This window comes from Melospiza georgiana, chromosome 5 (assembly GCF_028018845.1).
Source record: "Melospiza georgiana isolate bMelGeo1 chromosome 5, bMelGeo1.pri, whole genome shotgun sequence".
NCBI classification, from domain to species: Eukaryota; Metazoa; Chordata; class Aves; order Passeriformes; family Passerellidae; genus Melospiza; species Melospiza georgiana.
In genome coordinates, this window is record NC_080434.1 from 69095835 (window position 1) to 69117240 (window position 21406).

Below are 21406 nucleotides of genomic sequence, written 5' to 3' on the forward strand. Positions count from 1 at the left end.
TGTTTTTCAGGTGGGGAAGGAGCACATGAAGGAGCTTTGTTCATTTTTTAGACCTTCCAGAAGCAGGAAAATGTGTTTTAGTTGTTGTTGCTCTCAGTGCCTTCTGATATTATCCTTTTTTTTTTTTTTTTTCCTTTATCCTCATTTCAAATCTTGCTGAATTACAACCTCTCTAATAGACCAGGGGAAGAACATTATTCTTGCCTTTCCAGGATCAAGATTAAATTTAATGCACTTACAAGAAAAGAACAATTGCTGTTGCTTCCAGATGAAATATGGTTTTGTTGTTCTTGGCATCTGGAGTGCATGTAAGGAAAAAAATCTGCTGTTGGATTAATTGTTGTGGTGATGAATGACCCAAAAATGATCTGGTTTTGTCTCAAGAGCTTCCTCAGATCTGTAGATTTTTCATGAGATAGCAGTTTTAAAAAATGGATTTGGCTTTGCAGTTACACCAAGATCCTTTCAGTCCTGTTTTTCGCATTCTTGGATGTTGGCAGGATTCTTTCTGCTGACTTCCTGGGAATTTGATTTTTTTTTTTTACATTTATTTATATATATATTTATTTTTGCAGCTATTTCTATTTTTATATATATTTATATGCTTTTATTTATTTATATATTTATATAAAAATAAAACTATGTATGTTTTATATATTAATTATATTTTATATATTTATATAAATATAAAACTATTTTATATGTTTTATATATTCTATTTTATATATTTATATATTTTATATTTATATATATTTAGATAAAAATGAAACTATTTTATATGTTTTATATAGTAATTCTATTTATATAAATTTTTATATCTATATATTTTTATATTTATATAGAAATAAAACTATTTCTATGTTTTATATATTCTATTTTTATATATTTTATATATTTCTATTAAAAACTATTTTATATGTTTTATATATTTATTCTATTTATATAATATAATAATTTTTAGATATATTTAAATTAAAAGAGGACCAAATCCCTTCTTTTTTACCAAAATACATTTTTTTAATATGGATAAATTTTCTATATACTGAATGACCTAATGACCTGTTCCTGTCTCTCTCTGTTTGTTTTTTTTTAATGGAACAAATATTTACATTCCAGCTCCTTAAGGAAGCAGTTCCCACATCAATGTCCAAGATATAGTATGGCAAGCATTTAGAAAATTTATTTATTTATATTTATATGTATTTTTATATCTATATCTATTTTTATATTTTTATAAAAACAAAACTCTTTTATGTGTTTTATATATTCTATTTCTATAATATAATAATTTTTTATATATTTAAATAAAAACAGGACCAAATACTTTTTTTTTTACCAAAATACATTTTTTTAATATGGATAAATATTCTATATACTGAAAATAATGGGAAACTGCAAATTTAGGAGCTCCCAGTAAAAACCTGTTCTTATTTAAAACATTTTCTAAGCAATCTGTCACATTCCCAATTAATCACAATTTTGATTTGTGAAGATGTGAATTCCACAGAACCAGGCATCACCATGTCACTGATGCTGGGCTTGGAGTTTTCTGGGCCAGAAAAGTCCAAAAAACTTTTATTGTGGCCTTGAAGGTTTTAATATTTATTTCAGGACAGGCCATGAAGTTTTTTTTAAAAGCCTGAAGCTTTTGTTTAACAAACAACATGTAAAAAATTCCTTTTATTAATACAATCATGCCTTGCCTCCTGTGCCTAAAACAGTTTATATTAAATAATTTAGGTATTATCTAATTTTATATATTATCCATGAGGGCACAGTTTGCTGGAAGAAAGGTTTTCTTAAGAAAGAGATTTTCCCTGAAAACTTGATTTTCCTGAGACTTTTACTCCCAATGTCCTGCAGTGGCAGAGCAGACCTGGGGCCAGGAACCAAAAATGTGAATGTGGCATCAAAGTGCAGGGAGGGGCAGCTTTACTGTGGGCTTTAAAGCTTTAATATTTATTTCAGGGCAGGCCATGAAGTTTTTTTATTGCAGTTAACTAAAAGCCCAAGGCTTTTGTTCAACAAACGAAAAGTAAAAGTCCTTTTGTTAATACAATCACCTCCTGTGCCTAAAACACTTTATATAATAATTTAGATATTATTTAATTTTATATGTGGTCCATGTAGGAAGAAAGTTTTCATAAGATTTTCCTTGAAAACTTGATTTTACCTGAAACTTTCACAGTTTCTCTCCACCAGTGTAATCCTTGTGAGCACTCCCAATGTCCTGCAGTGGCAGAGCAGACCTGGGGCCAGGAACCAAAAATGTAAACTTGCATCAAAGTGCAGGGAGGGGCGGCTTTATTGTGGGCTTTAAAGCTTTAATATTTATTTCAGGGCAGGCCATGAAGTTTTTTTGTTGCAGGTAACTGAAAACCTAAGGGCTTTTGTTTAACAAAAAAAAAAAAAGTAAAGTTAAAAACTCCTTTTGTTAATACAATCACCTCCTATGCCTAAAACACTTTATATAATACTTTATATATTATTTAGTTTTATATATTATCCATGTAGGAAGAAAGTTTTCACAAGATTTTCCTTGAAAACTTGATTTTACCTGAAACTCTCCACCAGTGTAATCCTTGTGAGCTCTCCCAATGTCCTGCAGTGGCAGAGCAGACGTGGGGCCGGTTCTGCTTCAACCAAAAATGTGAATATTGCATCAGAGTGCAGGGAGGGGCAGGGACTTCCTGTGAGCAGGGCAGATTGATGCAAATGAAGCAGGCAGGTTGCTATTTAAGAGGTTTTCTGTCAGCTCTGCTAAGAACCAGCCCTGGCTGTGAGGTGGCCACTGACTCAAGAGTGGCTTCTGAAATTGGTTGTGCCGTCAAGGGACAGCTTAAACTCATTTTTAAAACTTTTTATGTGCTGGCTGCAGAGGAAGGAGATGCTGCTTCACTTCAAACCTGGTTTGGGAAAGAGCAAACTTGACCACTTGTCATCTTTTCTGTCCAGGAAGAGGAAAAAAGGAAGGCAAAGGAAGAGGAGGAGAAGAGAGAATATGAAGAGTACCTGAAGCTGAAGGAGAGTTTTGTGGTTGAAGAGGAAGGGGTTGAAGAGTCAATGACAGAGGAGCAGGTATGTGAGGCTGGTTCTGCAGTTCCCACTCTCCTGTTAGACTTGCTGCATTCTGTCTTGTTTAAAATGAGATTAAAAGTAGGAGTCAGCCAAAGGTTTTTGCTTGTGACAGCTAAATTGTGTCTGTGGCACGGGTTAACCCTGGAATATTTCCTGGGGAAGGCTGCTGTTCCTCATAGCAGGCCCCTACAGGGTATTTGAGTTCTGAGAGAACTTGCAGGAAATGAGTTCTGTCCTCCCTGTGTCTAAGAACTGAAATAAAACTCATCCTGGAATTCAGATTATCTCTCACTGTCAGCAGCTCTGCCTTACCCACAGAGACTAAGCCAGTGAAGCTGAATTTGGAGTTTGAAAGTGCCCACAGACCTTGGGGGCAATTATTTGGGTTTGGCTTTATTTTCTACACCAAGAGAGCTGCTGTGAAATCAAATTAAAAACCAAGCTCTTGTCTCTAAAGGCTTCTGATAAGGGAATATTCAGGACAAACCCACACTGCTGCTCCTGTGGCTGCCTGCAGAGCTGCTGGGGATGGTGGCTGAAATGTGATATTTCCATATAAATCACAGCACCATATAAAATCACAGCAAACCTGAAAAAGTTTTGCTGTTGTGAGAGGCAGAATTCTTGTTTTGTCTGCTGAAAACCTGTTAGACACAATTTATTTGCTATCACATCCTGCAATTGCTCTTGGGTTGCAGCTGCCAATTTGAGCTGTCCAGTGCATTTCTGGGGAAGGATTTATTTCAGGGCCATGTGTGCATTTGCTGCTCTGCTGAAGAGACTCTGGAATTAAATGGATTTGCTTTAGTGTGACTGAGAGTGGCTTTGAGCACAGCAGATTGTGCCCAATGTCAAGCACCACTGACTCATTGCTGGTTCCCTTGATGGATCCCTTCCCATCAAGAAAAATTCCTCCATCACACCAGGATTAACAGCAAAAGTTCTGTCTGCTGATGGAGAATTGCAGTGAACAGCAAAAAATACACACTTTCATTGACAATTCCTTCAAAAACCTGTCCCTGTCCTGTTAGGAGATGAGATTATCCCTAAATATTGCTGTGTTCCACTTTAAACACCTTTCAAACTGGAATGTGGTGATTGTCCATGTTCCTACAGCTGCCTGACAAGGAGAAATTCATCTCCCTCCAGGTCAGAAGAGAGAAGGTTTTAGGTTCCTCACCTCAAAGAGTTTGAGATGCCTGATGTCAGAACAGAGAAGGTCTTAGGTTCCTCACCTCAAAGAGTTTGAGATGCCTGATGTCAGAACAGAGAAGGTTTTGGGTTCCTCACCTCAAAGAGTTTGAGATGCCTGCATCTTAACCTGAGATAATTTTAGTAGGGGTGTTAGGGGAGCTAGAACGTGAATTGCAGGTGATTTAAAAGTCACATTCAGAAATAATAACAGAGTACAGAGTTACTTGGAGGCAGCAGAAATGAGAAGGAAATGAAGCAGTCAGCCTGGCCTCGTGGTGGCTGAGGTTCTGAAGCATTTCAGTGTCCTGTTGGCAAAGCTGACTCTGCTGAAAATCACCTCCTGCCTCCAGAGCTCACCAGTTAATTAAGGCTGATTGATTCCTGGGGTTCCAGAGTAACCTGATCTCCTTTTAGCTGCAGTGCACAATGTTTGCATTGCCTCTGCTCGCTGCATTTCAGGTGCATGGCTCTGAAATGCTTGAGCCTCCCCAGGTGCTGTGCAGCTGTGCTGCCCTTGGCCAGCTGCAGCTCCTGAGTCACTCTGGGTTTTCCTCTGCACAGAATGTCCTGGGTGTGTGATTTAATGATGCTTTAACTCACCCAGATGTGGTTATTTCAGGGCATTTATGATGTAAAGAATAAAAAATTGGATTATAACCTTTTGGGAAATATTTAAATTTAACCTGAGCCACATTCTGTCTCAAAAAATACCCGTCAGAAATCCCTTGTAAAGATTCAAAATAGATTATTTTTCTTCCCTGTTCAACATCTCAGTGTGTGTAGTTAAAACTTGGGAATTATGCAGTTTAAACACTTTTATAGTATTTATCTTCAGCATGTTTTTGATGCATTTAATGTTCATGAAATACTTAAATTGTACCTGAGCCACATTCTTTCTCAAAAAATACCTGTCAGAAATCGCTTGTGAAGATTAAATCTAGATTATTTTTCTTCCCAGTTCAATATCTCGGTGTATGTGGCTAAAACTTAGGAATTATGCAATCTGAATACTTCTATAGTATTTATACTCAGCAAGTTTTAGATGCATTTAATGCTCATGAAATACTTAAATTGTACCTGAGCCCCTTGTAAAGATTAAATCTAGATTATTTTTCTTCTCAGTTCAATATATCAGTGTATGTAGTTAAATTTTAGGAATTATGCAATTTAAACACTTTTATAGTATTTATCCTCAGAAGTTTTTGATGCATTTAATGCTCATGAAGTACTTAAATTGTACCTGAGCCACATTCTTTCTCAAAAAATACCCGTCAGAAATCCCTTGTGAAGATTCAATCTAGATTATTTTTCTCCCCAGTTCAACATCTCAGTGTGTGTAGTTAAAACTAAAGAATTATGCAATTTAAAAACTTTTATAGTATTTATACTTAGCAAGTTTTTGATGCATTTAATGCTTATAAATCCAAAATTAAAATTGTTTTCCTTGCTGTCTCCAGTCTCGCAGCTTTCTCATGGAATTCCTGGAATATGTTAAGGTAAGGTGCCTTTGGTTTTTCTCCTTAGATGGTGTGAAATACCTTCTGTCACAATCTTTACTTCCTCTTTCATTTATTTAAATATTCAACAAGTAACAAAAGCGATCCCTTCGGTAAGTGTTATTTACTGAACCAGCACAAACACAATTATCTAAAATAATTTAATTCCAGCTGGGTCCTGGCTTTTGGGGCAGGATGTGGCCTGGTGGATCTCCCTCAGAGTTTATAGAAGCAATATTTGCTGTGGATTGGGATTTTTTGGGGCATTGAGGCTTTTTTGTTTGTGAGCATCAGCCACTGATTTAAAAACAGTTTAAAAAGAGGAAGGAGAGCTGCTGTACCTGGAGGGTGGTTTGGAGCCTCCAACACTGGAACTGGAAAGCTCAATCCCAACTTTTCTTGTGATTCCTTCACTTTTTTTTCTATCCATGCAGCTTCCAGTGGTTTTTTATGTTCAGGAGAGCACTTTAAGAAGCAGCTGCCTTGTTTTAACCAGGGTGTGTCAGTCTCCCTTCCCTCCCATTGTGTGGCTGGGTGTTTAAAACCTGGGCTGTGCTCATTTGTGCTTTTGATCTGTGAGGGCAAATTGCTGTATCAAAGGTCAGATGCATTTTTCTCCTCTCACTCCAACACTGGCATGCAAATCTTTTTTCCTAATGAATCCCTTTCTTCTTTTACTGGAATCTGAACTATCAGGATGTGTGACCTGTGTGAAAGGCTTCTCCAGCAAACAAATCACTTGCTGCTAGTATCACTTGAGCTGCTAATCGTTTTCTATTCCAAAATCTCACATTTTGCACGTCCATTATCCCAGCAAAACCCTGAATTTACAGCAGATTTATCTCCTGGAGTTAGAGATTTGCCTCATGGATAATTCTCCTTGGGGAGTCCTTTGGAAGTTCTGGACAGGAGCTCAGAGCAGAGCCCTGCAAAACTCTGCTTTGCTGCTCTCTGCTTCTCCTTCACTTCTGTAGGTAAAAAAAAGGAAATTCCAGTGTCCCTTGGGATCTTCCACAAGCACTGGGAGCTTTCCATGGCACGACACAGACTCTGCCCATTGCCCCTGGAGTTGTGGTGGATGGACCAGATTAGTCACAAACTCCCAGCTGAGTATTTCAGCACAAAATTCTCTATCAGTCACTTCATCTTGACGTCAGAGAAATTAAACTTGGGCTGGAAACCCAAGTCTGAATATTTGACACCTGATTTCCTCTGCAGAGCTGAGCTGCAGAAACGGGGCATTGCTTTCTTTCTCAAGTTTTAAGTATTTTTCTTTAATCTTGAGATTGTGCTTAGTGTATAGATTATGTATTGCCCTCATCTTCTGTTCTGTTCACAGAAACCATTGACAGGAAGCAGTGCTGAGCTGCTTGTAGCTGTCAGGAAAAAAATGTATAAATTAAGAGGAATTGGCTTTTTTTTCTTTAAGTAAAATTAATTTAGCTCTTCTGCTGAATAATTTCTTATGCTGGTATCATTGACTGGAGATAGCTTACCCTGTGCTTCATTCTTAAGGGTGTTGGGAGGAAAATGCAGCCTCTTGCTGAGTACAGCAGCAGCATCACCCCTAAAATGAAATTAATTCAGGAAAATATGGATTTTTTTTTTGTTGCTGAAGGGAAGCTAAGCCTGTCTCTAGAACATGATGCATGTGGAGAAGTGTTTTATTCCCTTGGGACCCCATGTTATCGTATTCCAGATTGTGGGGGTGCACCCTCATCCCACCCCCTTGGGCTCTCATTCCCAGCGGGATCTGTCTTGGAAAGCTTCCATAAACTTGGTCATTGAGGGGAAATATCTTTAAGGGAAGGTTTAAGTCCTGTTTCTCCTGTTGATGTGGCTTTGCACCAACCCCCCCAGTCCCTTTAAAAGAAGATGTGACGAATGTTGGCAGTTCCCAGCTCTGAGAACTGAATTCCATGGACTGGTTCCAGTTCCATGTGTTCAGTCCATGGTATTCAGTTCTCTAGCTTGGCTGCATCAAACTTCACAGCTGCTAAATCTGTGTGTGCCTTCCTTTTGGGTCTGGTTTCATTAATGAAAAAGATTAATCTATTTCAGCCTCTCTTGATTTCTTCAGTGGCCTCCCAGTATGCTCTCAAGACCAGAAACAAAGGATTTTATTGTTTGAAGTATTTTAATTTGTTCCTGGAGATGCAGCTCCTGTGGCTGTACATAAATGGGTTTTAGGAATGTAAACCTGAATATTAACTGAGCTTTCCAACACTTTTGTCTTTCCCAAGCTCCTTACAAACACTGCATCCTTTTGCAGCCAAACAGATGAGTTCCTAAAACTTTGGCAGAGAAGAAAACAGGAACCAGGTAGCTCCAGACAAGCCCTGCAGGTGTTTTCTCTGGAGCTACAGAGAAGCACAAAACCAGATGGGAGCAGTGGTGGCTGTGCCTTGACTGAGAAAAGCTGCAGGAAGAATCTGTCAGAAAGCAAAATGACAATGTGCAGTTCCAGCACTGACAATTTTAATAAGGTGTTGGCTTGCTTAGGAAGATTATTATGGCATTAATACACATGGCATCAGTAAAACAGAACTAAAGCACTTAATGCTGCCAGTCTTGCCTGGGTTTTATGTAAGTGCTGATACACACCAGTGATGGTTTTAAAAGCTGCTTTGAAACATCCCTGAAAGAAGAAAGGGATGTTGATAAAACACTCTGGAAATTAAAGGCAGCAGCTGAGAAACTCAGGGGGTGGAGGAGCAGAGTCCTTGTGCTCATCCCAGTGTGAGGAAAAGTCCAGGATCAATCAAGGCTGGCAGATGGGTTTAGCCTTGCCCTGAGTGGGTCAGAGCACTCAGTTTTTCCAGAGCTGCCTGCTTTAGGTAACCTCAGAGTTTTTCATCACAGGAAAGTGCTTACTAGGAAAAGTTACTAAAAGGAACAGGTTCTGCTTCGTCTGGTTAATGCATTTTTTTTATTGGAATGGAAAAAAAATAAAAAATCCCAGCTTGCTCATTCATCAGCTTAACTCTTGTTTGTCTCCACAGAAAACAAAAGTTATCCAGCTGGAGGACATGGCTTCACATCTGGGTTTAAGGACACAGGTAAAAAAAAGATTAAAAAATTACTTTTGGGGTGGAAGTGCTAATTTTTGCTGGGCCCCTGCCTGCCTCTTAAACCAAAACTCCATTTGAGTGTGCAGTGGGTTACTTACAGGAATTTATCTAGTTAAAATCTAAATTATAATTGCCTTCTGCAGTCATATAACAACAAGAAAGAGAGGTAGACATGTAGGAACCAACACTTAAGGTGCAGTGGAACTGCATGCTTGGAGTAACTGTTGAGTAAACCCAGCCATAAATTCAACAGGTTGTTGCTTTGGGTTGCTAGGAGAGGTTTGCTCCTAAAAGGAGCAGGAAAAGGTACAAAAAATATGGAATTTTTGAGCAAGGACCTTGGAGAAGGACCTCAGTGCTTCATGGAACTACATGGCTCTGCACAGCCTTTCCAGGGAAGATTCCTGTAACCCCTGCTCCTTGAAACAGCCAAGTAATGGCAATAAAAGTCTCTTTTAAGGGGTAGGGAATTTAATTTGGACATCCCAAAATACAAAAAAAAAAAAGAAAAAAAAAATCACCCCTTTAAGACCAAAGGGCTGATTCCATCTCTCTTTGTGGGAGTTCTGAATTCCTTAACCCTGAGGGGTTCCAAGGTAAACCTCTGGAGCTGATCTGAATGTGAAATGTTTTTTGCTTCCCTTTTGATCAGTCTGTTACTCCTTTTTCCCTTCTGCACAGGATGCAATTAACAGAATCCAGGACCTGATGGCAGATGGCACCCTGACAGGTGACAGCCAAAGCACAAAGGGGATCTTGCTGTAGCTGCTGGTGCAGAAAATGCTTCCCTGTGGCAGAGACAGAATTCCAGTGCCAGTCCTGTTCTGAGGATCTAGTAGGACTTGATAGCTAGATTTTTATATTTTATTTATTTACCCATCTGCTGAAGGCCTTTTGGACTTGCTGAGCAGCCAGCTGCAGATGGGTTTTTATATTTTATATTTTACTTATAAGGATCTGGTAGGATCTAGTTTTATAAGTTTAATCTAGTTTAATCTATTTATAATTTTAATCTACATATTTTAATTTTAATAATTAAAATTAATAATTTAATCTATATATTTAATCTGTTTATACTTTGATCTATAAATGTAATCTATAAATTTAATCTATATATAAGAGTCTAGTTCTAAGGATCTAGTAGGACCTGATAGCTAGATTTATATTTTATATTTTATTTATTTACCCATCTGCTGAAGGTCTTTTGGTGTTGCTGAGCAGCCAGCTGCAAATAGGTTTTTATATTTTATATTTTATTTATAAGGATCTAGTAGGATCTAGTTTATAAATTTAATCTATTTTAATCTATCTAGTTTAATCTATTTATAAGGATCTAGTTCTAAGGATCTAGTAGGACCGGCTAGCTAGATTTATATTTTATATTTTATTTATTTACCCATCTGCTGAAGGCCTTTTGGGCTTGCTGAGCAGCCAGCTGCAAATGGGGCCTTCTGAAATCTGAATTTGAGAGGATCTCAAACTGGGATGATTTGGGGTGGTTTCCAAGCTGTGGAAACCCTTTCAAATGCCCTAAAAGTTTCTCAGCAATGTGGAAACCCTTTCAAATGCCCTGAAGATGCTTGGAATGCAGGGAGGAGGATGTGTGCTGTCCAAAGGCAGGGAGGCTCTTCCTCAGTGGAATACACAAAACCAGAGTTCTGTTCTCAGTCTGGCTGGAGCCACAGGAATGTGGGAGCTGAGCTGCATTCCCTTCAGAGGGGCAGCTGGAAAGGCTGAGCTGGGCCCCACAAGGACCTTCCTGCTCTGCTTTTCTCCACCAGCTGCCTCAGCTGGGAACACGAGCACCAGAAAAACAGGGTTAGGATGGGGAAGGGTCTGGAGAGGAATCCATGTGAGGAGCAGCTCAGGGCACTTGGCTTGAGGGGAGATTCATCAAATTCTGCAGCTTCCAACCCAGGGGCAGCTCTGATCTCTGCTCTGTGTGACAGGGACAGGACCCAGGGAATGGCTGGAGCTGGGTCAGGGGGATTTATGTTGGGGATCAGGAAAGGTTCTTCCCCCTAGAGGGTGCTGGGCACTGCCTCAAATCGGCCAAAGCTCCAGGAGAGTTTGGACACCACTCCCAGGGATGCCCAGGGTGGGATTGTTGGGTGTCTGTGCAGGACCAGGAGCTGGATCAGTGATCCTGGTGGGTCCCATCCAGCTCAGGACACTCTGGGATCCCTGCAGCAGCTGCTGTGGAGCTCCCAGCCAGCTGTTCTCAGTGCCAGAACTTTTCCTTTGAGCAAAAGGAGCATTCCCAGGGCTCTGGGCTGCTGCTCCAGCTCCCAGCAGTGGCCAGAAAATAAAATCCTGCCTGGCCTAGGCGGCTGGATGGGATGTTCCTGCTGCCTCAGCAGCTGGAACATCCCTTCCCAAAGCAGTGAGTGGTGCCTGGGCAGGTGAGGGGAGCCTCTCAGTGCTGTGTTTGCCCTGCAGGTGTGATTGATGACAGGGGAAAGTTCATCTACATCACAGCAGAGGAGATGGCAGCCGTGGCGCAGTACATCAAGCAGCGAGGCCGAGTGTCCATTGCAGAGCTGGCCCAGGCCAGCAACTCCCTCATCAACCTCCAGCCTGACAGCAGAGCTGTGGCTCCCACCCTGGCCTGAGACACACACACTGCAGGAGTTGAAGCTCTTAACGAGTAAAGCACATAATTAAAGCCAAATGAGAAGCTCCCAGGGCCATTGGGGGTGCCTGAAGGTAGGAGGATGTTCTTCTGAAGCACCAGCTGCAAACTCAAAGGTTTTGCTTTTCCTTCTGTTAGAACTGCTGTTAAATAGTAAAAAATGATTGTACAAGAGGCTGGCCAGGAGGTCAAACCCTGGTGCACCTGTAGCCAAAAAGATCAGTAATTTATCCCCTGGCAGCCAGTCTCATGTTGCTATAAACAAATTTATTGTTGTTTGCAGATTCTGATGTCTGTATCAAATTATTTGGGATTGTTTGCATTTAGGATTCTCCAGGCTTGCTCTGCACTGTGGCGCTGTTTAACTTTGTGATGGACACAGGTTTGTTTGCATTCAGGATTCTCCAGGCTTGCTCTGCACTGTGGAGCTGTTTAACTTTGTGATGGACACAGGTTTGTTTGCATTCAGGATTCTCCAGGCTTGCTCTGCACTGTGGAGCTGTTTAACTTTGTGATGGACACAGCATGGGCTGCTGTACCCAGATTGGAAGGAAAGAGTAAAAAAAAAAAAAATACTAAAAGTGTGTCTTTGTTCTTGCAGAAATATATCCTGAAACCCTGGAGAGAATGGTTGCTCTGTTCAAAATTCCAGGGGCTATTTCAGGAACCCTTTGCTATATAAATATGTTTTCCTTGGTTTATGTAACATGAGAAGTTTGCTTGCTGACAAGCTGCATCATTTCCCTGTGGCCAAGAGACAGAAACCCCTCCAGGGAAGGGCTGAGTGGGCTCATTTATTTATTTATTGTGCAGGCCAGTGCTGCTGATACCAGCCAGATCTTGGTGATTCATCCTTTGAAGTCAGAGCCAGCTCAGAAGGCCTCAGACACCCCCACCCCTTGGCCTCTGTGTGCTGCAGGTCTGGGGGTTTTTAAATAAAAACTTCAGACACTCTGAGTCATGCAATTAATGTTCCAAGTTAATGACTATTAGTGCGTTAATTGTATGGGTCAGTGTATTTCCTGCATAAGAATATTTATTTTTTCAATCATTCATTTATTCTCCTGTCTAAAATCAGCAGAATTTATGTGGATGAACAGTAACTGGGGAGGACAAGAGGTTTTGTCCCTGCCAAATTTAGAGGTAACTTGAGCAGACTAAAAGCCACCTTATCAGTGGGATGAGACAGCAATAAAACAATGGAAGGAAACATTTCCTTTTCATTTCTGCCCTGCTGCTGGGTGTCAGAGTGCAGGAGAGTGGAGTTCCACCAGCACCACGTGTTGGTGTGAAAGATCAGCACATCCTGAGTGCTCTGCAACCACAGCCAGAAAAGGGGTTATTTAGCATTTGAGGTTTGTAAAGTCTCTTTCTTAAGGATTGCCTATTAAATTTTTAAAAATTATTTGGGTTTGCCATTATTTTTTGTTCTGTCTTAAACTATTCTTGTAATAAAATTGACAATATTGAAAGAATTGCAGAGGTTTGAAAGGTTTGTTAGAAATGGGCAGGACACGACTGTGAGCTCTGCCAGCAGCTGCTCTGCCCTCCTTTTCCTCTTCCTCCATTTCCATTCCTGTTCTTCTCACCCAGCACTCAGGAAAACTCATTTTTCTCTCATTTTGGGGGTGCTCTGCTGCATGTGAATTGTGAGGATTTACATGAGCCAGGAGAAAATAATGTAGGTAACAAAAAACACGAGTGGGGCTTCTATCTCTGCTGAAAACTCCTGTGGAACAAGCTCTGGTGTGCCTTGAAGGAATTGTTGCACCTCTGTGAGATTCCTCAGTGGCTGCAGGAGGTGAGGACAGCTGGGTGTTGGTGCTCTGTCCCTGGGGAACAGCCACCACTAAAAACTGCAGCTCTGCTTTCTGTTCAAGGAATGTTTTGGTGTTTTCTAGGAATTCATATCCAAAGTCCCAGCAGTCCCAGCTGAAAGTCTGGACCACAATTGCTTCAGGCCATTTGTTTGGATGGGTTATAAATGAGGCAGTTCAAATCTAAACTGCTCCTTCAGTCTGTCTGTGGAAGTCGAGGGGGAAGAAATTCAGAGCTGTGCCCCCAAAATGACTTCACTGGCTGAACTCAAAACACAAGTTCAATATCACAGAATCACAGAAATTCAAGGCTGGAAGAGACCTGTAAGATCATCAAGTCCAACCCATGTTCTAACAATTCAACTAGATCATGGCAGCAAGTGCTACATCCAATCTTTTTTTGAACTCCTCGAGGGATGATGACTCCACCACCTCACTGGGTAGATGATTCCAGCATTTGACCACTCTTTCTGTAAAATACTTCCTTCTTAATTCTAACTTGCATCTCCCTTGACGCAGCTTGAGACTGTGTCCTCTTGTTCTATCTGTTGTTGCCCGGAGAAAGAGGCCGACCCCCAGCTCACCACAGCCACCCTTCAGGAAGTTGTAGAGAGTGATGAGGTCACCCCTGAGTCTCCTTTTCTCCAGGCTAAACAACCCCAGCTCCCTCAGTCGTTCTTCATATGGCCTGTGCTCCAAGCCCCTCACCAGCCTCGCTGCTCTCCTCTGGACACGCTCAAGCACCTCAACGTCCCTCCTAAAGTGAGGGGCCCAGAACTGGATGCAATGCTCCAATATATCCCAAAGAGACACCAGATGGGAAGAGAGTTGTTCCCTCCCTGCTGGCACGGGAACAGGGACACCCCTGGGTGTCCTGGCTCACTTGGGAGTTGTCCCCAGTGTCCCTGGTGAGGATTGGTGGCTGAGGGTGCTGGGGGAGAGGTGGAACAATCTGGGGGTACTGGGATGCTCTTCTCTCCTAATAAACCCCAGGTTTGGGTGCTAAACTTCATCTCCCTCCAGCCTTCCAGGGCCTGAGGCTCCAGGAGAGCTGGGGAGGGACTGGGGACAAGGGATGGAGGGACAGGACACAGGGAATGGACCTAAACTGCCAGAGTTTGGGATATTGGGGAGAAATCCTTCCCTGTGAGGGTGCTGAGCCCTGGCACAGGGTGCCCAGAGCAGCTGTGGCTGCCCCTGGATCCCTGGAAGTGCCCAAGGCCAGGTTGGATGTGGCTTGGAGCAACCTGGGACAATGGGATGTGTCCCTGCCCATGGTTGGGGTGGCACTGGATGGGATTTAAGGTCTCTTCCCAAACCATTCTGTGGTCTCAAGCCATGAATTTTCTCACTTTTACCCCAATTCCCTCCTTATCCCATTCCCTGGGATGAGCCTGTGCTTCTGTGGGACTCAGCTGGGGCCAAGCCCTGCCAGCCTGGCACAGTCAGCACCAAATACAGAGCAGCAAAACACTGGGAAAATGGTAAATACAGCAAAATTCTGGGCACTAGATTTTGGGCTCCCCGCTTTGAGATGATCCATATGGAAATCACTCATCAAAATCAGCCATGGGCAAGGGCAGCTCCTCCCATTGCCCCTCCCTGCAAGAGACAGGACGGGGGTGATATTTTGCTTTTTGCTGCTTTCTCCAATCTAATTTCATCAATTTTAAAAAGGCTGAACTTCTCCCTATTATCTGACTTTCAAAAAACTCCCCATTTTCTGTTAAACTTTGCCATGCTTTATGCAGCATGTTTTCCCTCGGAAGTAGCACAGGACTCCCAGGTACTCTGGCTGTACATGGAAGGAGGAATAAAAAAAAAAAAAAAAAAAAAAAAAAATAATAATAATAATAGTTATTGTTATTGTTGTTGTTGTTATTGTTGTTGTTGTTATTATTTCCAGGGGTTTTTTTCCCTGCCCTTTGCTTTTTAGTGGAATGTCAAAATTAGGGCAAGTTTGCTCCAATGAGCTCCTAGTAGTAGTAAATAATAATAATAATCACAGTAATAATTCTATATATACTAATTAATGAAATGATAAAATTACTATTGTATTATATTTTATATAATAATTTTATATAGGCTAATAAATATAGTAATAAAAATTATTTTATCATTGCTATACTATTATGATTACTATTATTATTATTATTATTATTATTATTATTATTATTATTATTATTATTATTATTATTATTATTATTATTATTATCTCATTGGAGCAAACTTGACCTAATTTTGCCATTCCACCCAAAGGCAAAGGGGAAAAAAAATTTTTAAAAAGAGATTAAAAACGTTTGTCTACAGAGCACACAAGGTGAGACCTCATCAAGGAAAACTCCAGCTTCTTGTCTGATGGAAGAATGGAGTTTATGCAAAGAGTTTACAGGTTCAAAAATAAACTTAAAAGCAACAAAATGTCACAACTTTTCATTTTATTTCTTTGTGATAGAAAAGAACTACTCATCACCCTCAGGGTCTGAGTTTCCTCTGTAACTATGGATACTGGGAACAGATTTGGGGTTTTTTTCCTTGTTTGGGGTTCTGTTCTAATTCATGTTCATCATTTGAGGAAAATGTTAAATATCACAAGATGGCAGTGAATTACAAAGCTGCAATGTTCCCCTCTGCACAGGAACAGCCACGTTCTGCATTCACAGATTTCTTTCTTTTTAACCCCAAAAGCAAATCCAGATCATTAATACCAATCTGTGGCTGCAGGGATCCCTGAAAAATAAAAAACCTGATACCCAGGGAAGTCTTGTGCCTGCAGCACTGCAGGGATGGCACTTTTAATTCTTTTCATCTTCTTTGATACAAAAGAAAAAGTAAAACAAAGGAGGGGGGAAATGTCTCCTTCCTGCCCTGGAGACAGGAGAACATTTTATGAAGAACATTTATGGTCTCTCTGCATCCATCAAACATGACATTTTCTATCCCTGGGGACAAGGTGGAACAAAGAGTGGCATCAGCTGCTGCCTGGGCCTGGTTTTGGGGCAACTGGGATAAAACCCCACACCTGGGATCCATGGGATGGGATGGGATGGGATGGGATGGGATGGGATGGCTGCAAAGCTGCAGCTCGTGTTTGTAACCCTGAGAAACGAGGCTGAGCTGCAGCTCCAGCTCGTCCCACGCTCCCTGTGGTGCCTCCACACAGGCAGAGGAGGCTCCCAGCCACCCTCTGCCATCTGCACCCTGTGCTGCCACGTTTTGTCTCTTCCATCAAGGCACTAAGGGTGGCATTAACTCCTTGAGAGTGTCTCAGGGGTCTCTGTGGTCATGATGACCCCGAGATGTGTTAGAGAGTCCTTTTTCCCAGCCTGGCAGCCAGAGAAGGAGTCAGGATTCTTCTGTTCTGGTTTTCAAGTTGTTTATTTGCTGTTATCTGTAACATTATTTTTCTGACCTGCTGAGATCTGTCCAGCAAGTCGGGTTTGGCACACTGACACCCTCTGGGCCATGTTATCTTTTGTACTGAAAACTACGTGTACTTTATTTACAATAATTTCCCAATACCTATCCCCTATGTTAGACAGTTTGTCTCTACTCTAAACCAATCCAAAAGTGCCACCATCACAGCAGAAGATGGAGGCCAAGAAGAAGAAGAAGAAGAAGAAAGACAGGACACGCCCAGATTCCTCCATCTTACCTCTTGAACCCCCATTCTAAAACCTCCAAAATTCTACATTTCACCCTGTGATAAACTATTATTCAACTTATTTGTGGCTTGTGAATCCTCATATAAGGTTGGTAATTGTTTCCATGGGTTTAAATCAAAGGCACAGGTGTTTGTGACTCCATGCCAAGGTCTCTGAGCCCCTGCCAGGGTCTGGAGTCCTCCAGGGCAGCCAGAGCAATGTCCTGGGTTCTGACAGAAGGGCTCTTGGTGCAGCAGCCACCTCTGAGCCACTCTCCATCCCGGGGCTGAGCTCAGCAGATCTTCAGGGTCCTCCCAGGGAGGCCAGTCCAGCACAGGATGTGTCCAAAGTTCCCAAAATACAACACGAGCATGATCCTGGTGTGTCCCAGCATTGGGGTGGCAGCAGGACCAGGGCACTGTGCTGGCACTGCTGGGGCACCTCCAGTGCTGGGGTGGTTTTGGGGGCTCCAGAGGGGCTGGGTAAGGGTCTGGAGCTCCAGGAAGAGCTGAGGGAGCTGGGAAGGGGCTCAGCCTGGAGCAAAGGGGGATCAGGGGGGACCTTGTGGCTCTGAGGGGACAGCCGGGGGGAACAGGGACAGGAGGAGAGGGAACGGCCTCAGGCTGGGCCAGGGGAGCTTTAGATTGGATATTTCAGAAAAATTCTTGGTGGAAAGGGTTGAAGGGACTCCACCCAGGGCAATAGTGGAGTCCCCATCCCTTGAAGGATTTTCAAGTTGTGTGGATGTGGCACTTGGGGACACGGTCAGTGGTGACCTTGGCAGTGCTGCGTTCACGATTACACTGGATGATCTCAGAGGGCTTTTCCAACTTCAATGACTTTATGATTTGGGATCGTGGCCGTTAACTGGAATTGTTAATGTTGTTTTGGGGGGACCCCGCACATTCAGGGTGACATTCTGCCAGCCTCCCGTGGCCCCGCTGCGTCCCAATGTCCCTGCCCGGGTTCGCGCTGAGCTCTGCCCGGGACATCTCCGGGCCTCAGCCCTGCTCCTCCTGCCCCCTCGCCATCCCGGCTGCTCCAGGAGGTGGCAGCAGCAGCTCTCGCATCCCCCTCCTGCACACGTTTCCATGGCAACGGCAGCCGAGCATCCCCCGGAGCATCCCCAGAGCTCGGAGGGGCGACCACAAAGCTGGGGACATCTCACCATGTCTGTGAGGGCCCGAGTGAGGGATGTGGGACTCCAGGGGCTCTCCAAAATGCAGCTTATTGTATCCAGGATCATGGGTGACCGAGCTGTGCCCACAGCTGTCAGCTCCAGCTGCAGGCAGGCCTGGAGACCCTGAGTTTAGGTTACATTGCATTATAGACTTTTCTTTTGGTTACAATGCATTCTATACTTTTCTTTGCTGAGCATCTTCATACAGTAGAATCAATCTATACCTTAACTTTTATCTCTAGCCTATCATAACTACTGTAATTACCATATTCATGTTACTGTTCTCCAATCACTAAAAGTCAGTGCATTACAGTTTGAGCTAGAAGTTGTTTTTCAGTTTTCTTGCAGTGGAAAATTCTGAGACCTTTTTTCTACTTGCAACATTTGCTGACTTGTTTGCCTGTGCTCTCTTTCTGCTTGGTACAAACATCTTCTTGTTTGGGGTGGGTTTATCCTTTGCTCTAAGCCATAAAACCCCTTCTAACTCACACACCCTCTGCCTCCTTGGTTATCCAGTGAGACTGGCTCAGCAATTCTTTTCTTCTATATCAAAACTTGCTTCCATCTCTATTCCTTCATCAGATTCTACATTCAAAAATCTTTCTGCCAAGCATCTGTGAGACTTTGTTGTCAAACTTTCATCCTTCCCACCACATCTCAGCCCCTGTTCCAGCTTCCCAGGGCTCAGCAGGGCTGGGAGCTCTGCTCCTCCCCAGCATTGAGACATTGAGGTGACAACTGGGATATTGGGGTCAAATTAACCAAAATTGCCGAGTTTTACCTCTTTTAGCAGGATGGAAAAGCCACGGGAAGAATGACAACACTCCTGGACGCAATGAAAAGGGCAGGATTGCCCCAAAAGCCGTGCAGCATCATCAGAGCAGGCCGGGAGCACGGAATTCTTTGAGGGTTTATGTTGTATTTGTAGGGTTCCCGGACGAAGGAAGAAATGATGAATCTGACTCCATGTTCTCAGAAGGCTAATTTATTATTTTAAGATACTATATTATACAGAGAATACTGTACTAAACTATACTAAACAATACAGAAAGGATACAGACAGAAGTCTAAAAAGATAATAATGAAAACTCATGACTCTTTCCAGAGTCCTGGCACAGCTTGGCCCTGATTGGCCAAAAAGTAAAAACAATTCACATGAAACCAATCAAACAATCACCTGTTGCTTAAACAATCTCCAAACACATTCCACATGAGCACAACACTGGATAAGCAAATGAGATAAGAATTGTTTTCATTTTCTCTGAGGCCTCTCAGCTTCCCAGGAGAGAAATCCTGGTGAAGGGATTTTTCCAGAAAATATGGCAGTGATGGGTTTAGATGCTGCTGCTGCTGGGCAGAGGTTCCAGAGGGTTTGGGAAGGGCTGTTCCCAATCTCCCATCCTGGGGAAGCTGCTGAGCACAGGGGTGTGATGCTGAGAGCTCATTAGTGTTTGTTAATGAGCCTCGAGAGCAGAGAGCAGCCCGCGGGTTTGCACAGAGAGCTTTTGGCAATCAGGTGTGACATTCCACTGAGCTGTCCCTGGGGATGTGCCCCTCCACCTGTGGCCAGTGCCACTCCCAGCAGGGCAGATGATGAGCTCTGGGATCCTGGGAGGTGGGGAGCTCTGGGATTCAGCTGAGCTGTGCTGGAGAGCTCCAGGGAAGGGTTTCCTTTAGAATGTGGGTGGGAAGAACCTTAAAGTTCATCTTATCCCACCCCCTGCCATGGGCAGGGACACCTTCCACCATCCCAGGTGGCTCCAAGCCCCATCCAACCTGGCCTTGGGCACTGCCAGGGATCCAGGGGCAGCCACAGCTGCTCTGGGCACCCTGTGCCAGGGCTCCCCACCCTCACAGGGAAGAATTCCTGCCCAATCTCCCATCCATCCCTGCCCTCTGGCACTGGGGAGCCATTCCCACTTTCAGCATCCTTCCCTGGAGTCAGGACACAGCTCCAAGTGCTGCTCAAGGAGAGCAAGGGCCATGTTTGGAAGCAGTTGTTTCAAGGTCTCAAGGCTGCTCTGTTGAGTCAATAAATTCCATTTGCCTGGTCAATCTGATGCTTTCATCCCTGGAAGCATCCAGGGCCAGGTTGGAGCAATCTGGGACAGTGGAAGGTGTTCCTGGAATGAAATGGGATTTAAGATCCCCTCCAACCCCACCCAAGCCCTGGGGGGATCACCCAGCTGCCCTGATTTGTTCTCCTGTTGTCTCAAGCCCTGGAGCTGGTTCATCCCCCAGCAGAGAGCCAGAACAGCACAGATCCTGTCCTGGGGCTGTGTCCTGGGGCTGTTTTCCAGCTGCTCCATCTTTCCCTCTGGCATTCAGCTCCAGCCAGAGGTGCTGACAGTGCTGGTGTCACCCTGCTGGGCCTGACACAGCACAAACAGACACTGCCCTGCTGCTGTTCCAGCCCTGCTGCTGTTCCAGCCCTGCTGACCAGAGAGGGACTGACACAGCAGATACACACAGAAAAACACACATCATCATCATCATCATCATCATCAGGCCTTTGGGATCCTGAGCAATGTGCACTCTTGTGCAGTTTCAGGTTTCTTCTCTAGAAGGACTCCACCTGTTTTCCTTGGGAATTTCCTGTGACGGTGTTCACAGGGCTTCTTGGATGAGGGAAGAGACGAGGATCTGACTCCATGTTTCAGAAGGCTTGATTTATTATTTAATTATATATATTACATTAAAACTATACTAAAAGAATAGAAGAAAGGATTTCATCAGAAGGCTGGCTAAGAATAGAATAGAAAAGAATGATAACAAAGGTTTGCGGCTCGGACAGAGAGTCTGAGCCAGCTGAGCTCTGATTGGCCATTAATTAGAAACAACCACATGAGACCAATCACAGATGCACCTGTTGCATTCCACAGCAGCAGATAACCATTGTTTACATTTTGTTCCTGAGGCCTCCCAGCTTCTCAGGAGGAAAAATCCTAAGGAAAGGCTTTTTCATCAAAAGATGTCTGCGACAATTTCCCTGGACAGATCCTGACTTATTTCAGAATTTGAGCAGCTCTGAAGGGCTGCAGCTTTCAGCAGCTCAGCTCTGGGTGAGCTGCACTGTCCCAGGCCATGTCCCCAAGGTCTGGGGAGCCAGGAGAGGAGGAGGATGGCACAGGGCCAGGACAGGGAGCTCAGCTGAGCTGCCCAGCTCCACAGAACCCGCTCAAGGAGAGTGGGAAAGGCACAGGTCAGCTCTCCTGGGCTGCTGGAGAGATGCTGCATGTCTCTGTCTTCTTTTTCCCCTTGCTGATTTTCCCTGCTGTCATTATTTGCCTGACT

General features: G+C 43.2%; 1 protein-coding gene across 1 annotated transcript in view; it reads left to right on the top strand.

The window, feature by feature from the left end:
* The window catches only part of DDRGK1 (DDRGK domain containing 1), a 43469-nt gene extending 30523 nt beyond the window's left edge, over positions 1-12946 (top strand). The window contains exons 5-9 of the mRNA XM_058024950.1: positions 2956-3078; positions 5730-5768; positions 8771-8827; positions 9521-9569; positions 11279-12946. Of these exons, the coding sequence (XP_057880933.1) occupies positions 2956-3078; positions 5730-5768; positions 8771-8827; positions 9521-9569; positions 11279-11451 (441 nt within the window). The 3' untranslated portion in view covers positions 11452-12946. The remainder of the gene's footprint in view (positions 1-2955; positions 3079-5729; positions 5769-8770; positions 8828-9520; positions 9570-11278) is intronic.
* The last annotated feature ends 8460 nt before the right edge of the window (positions 12947-21406 follow it).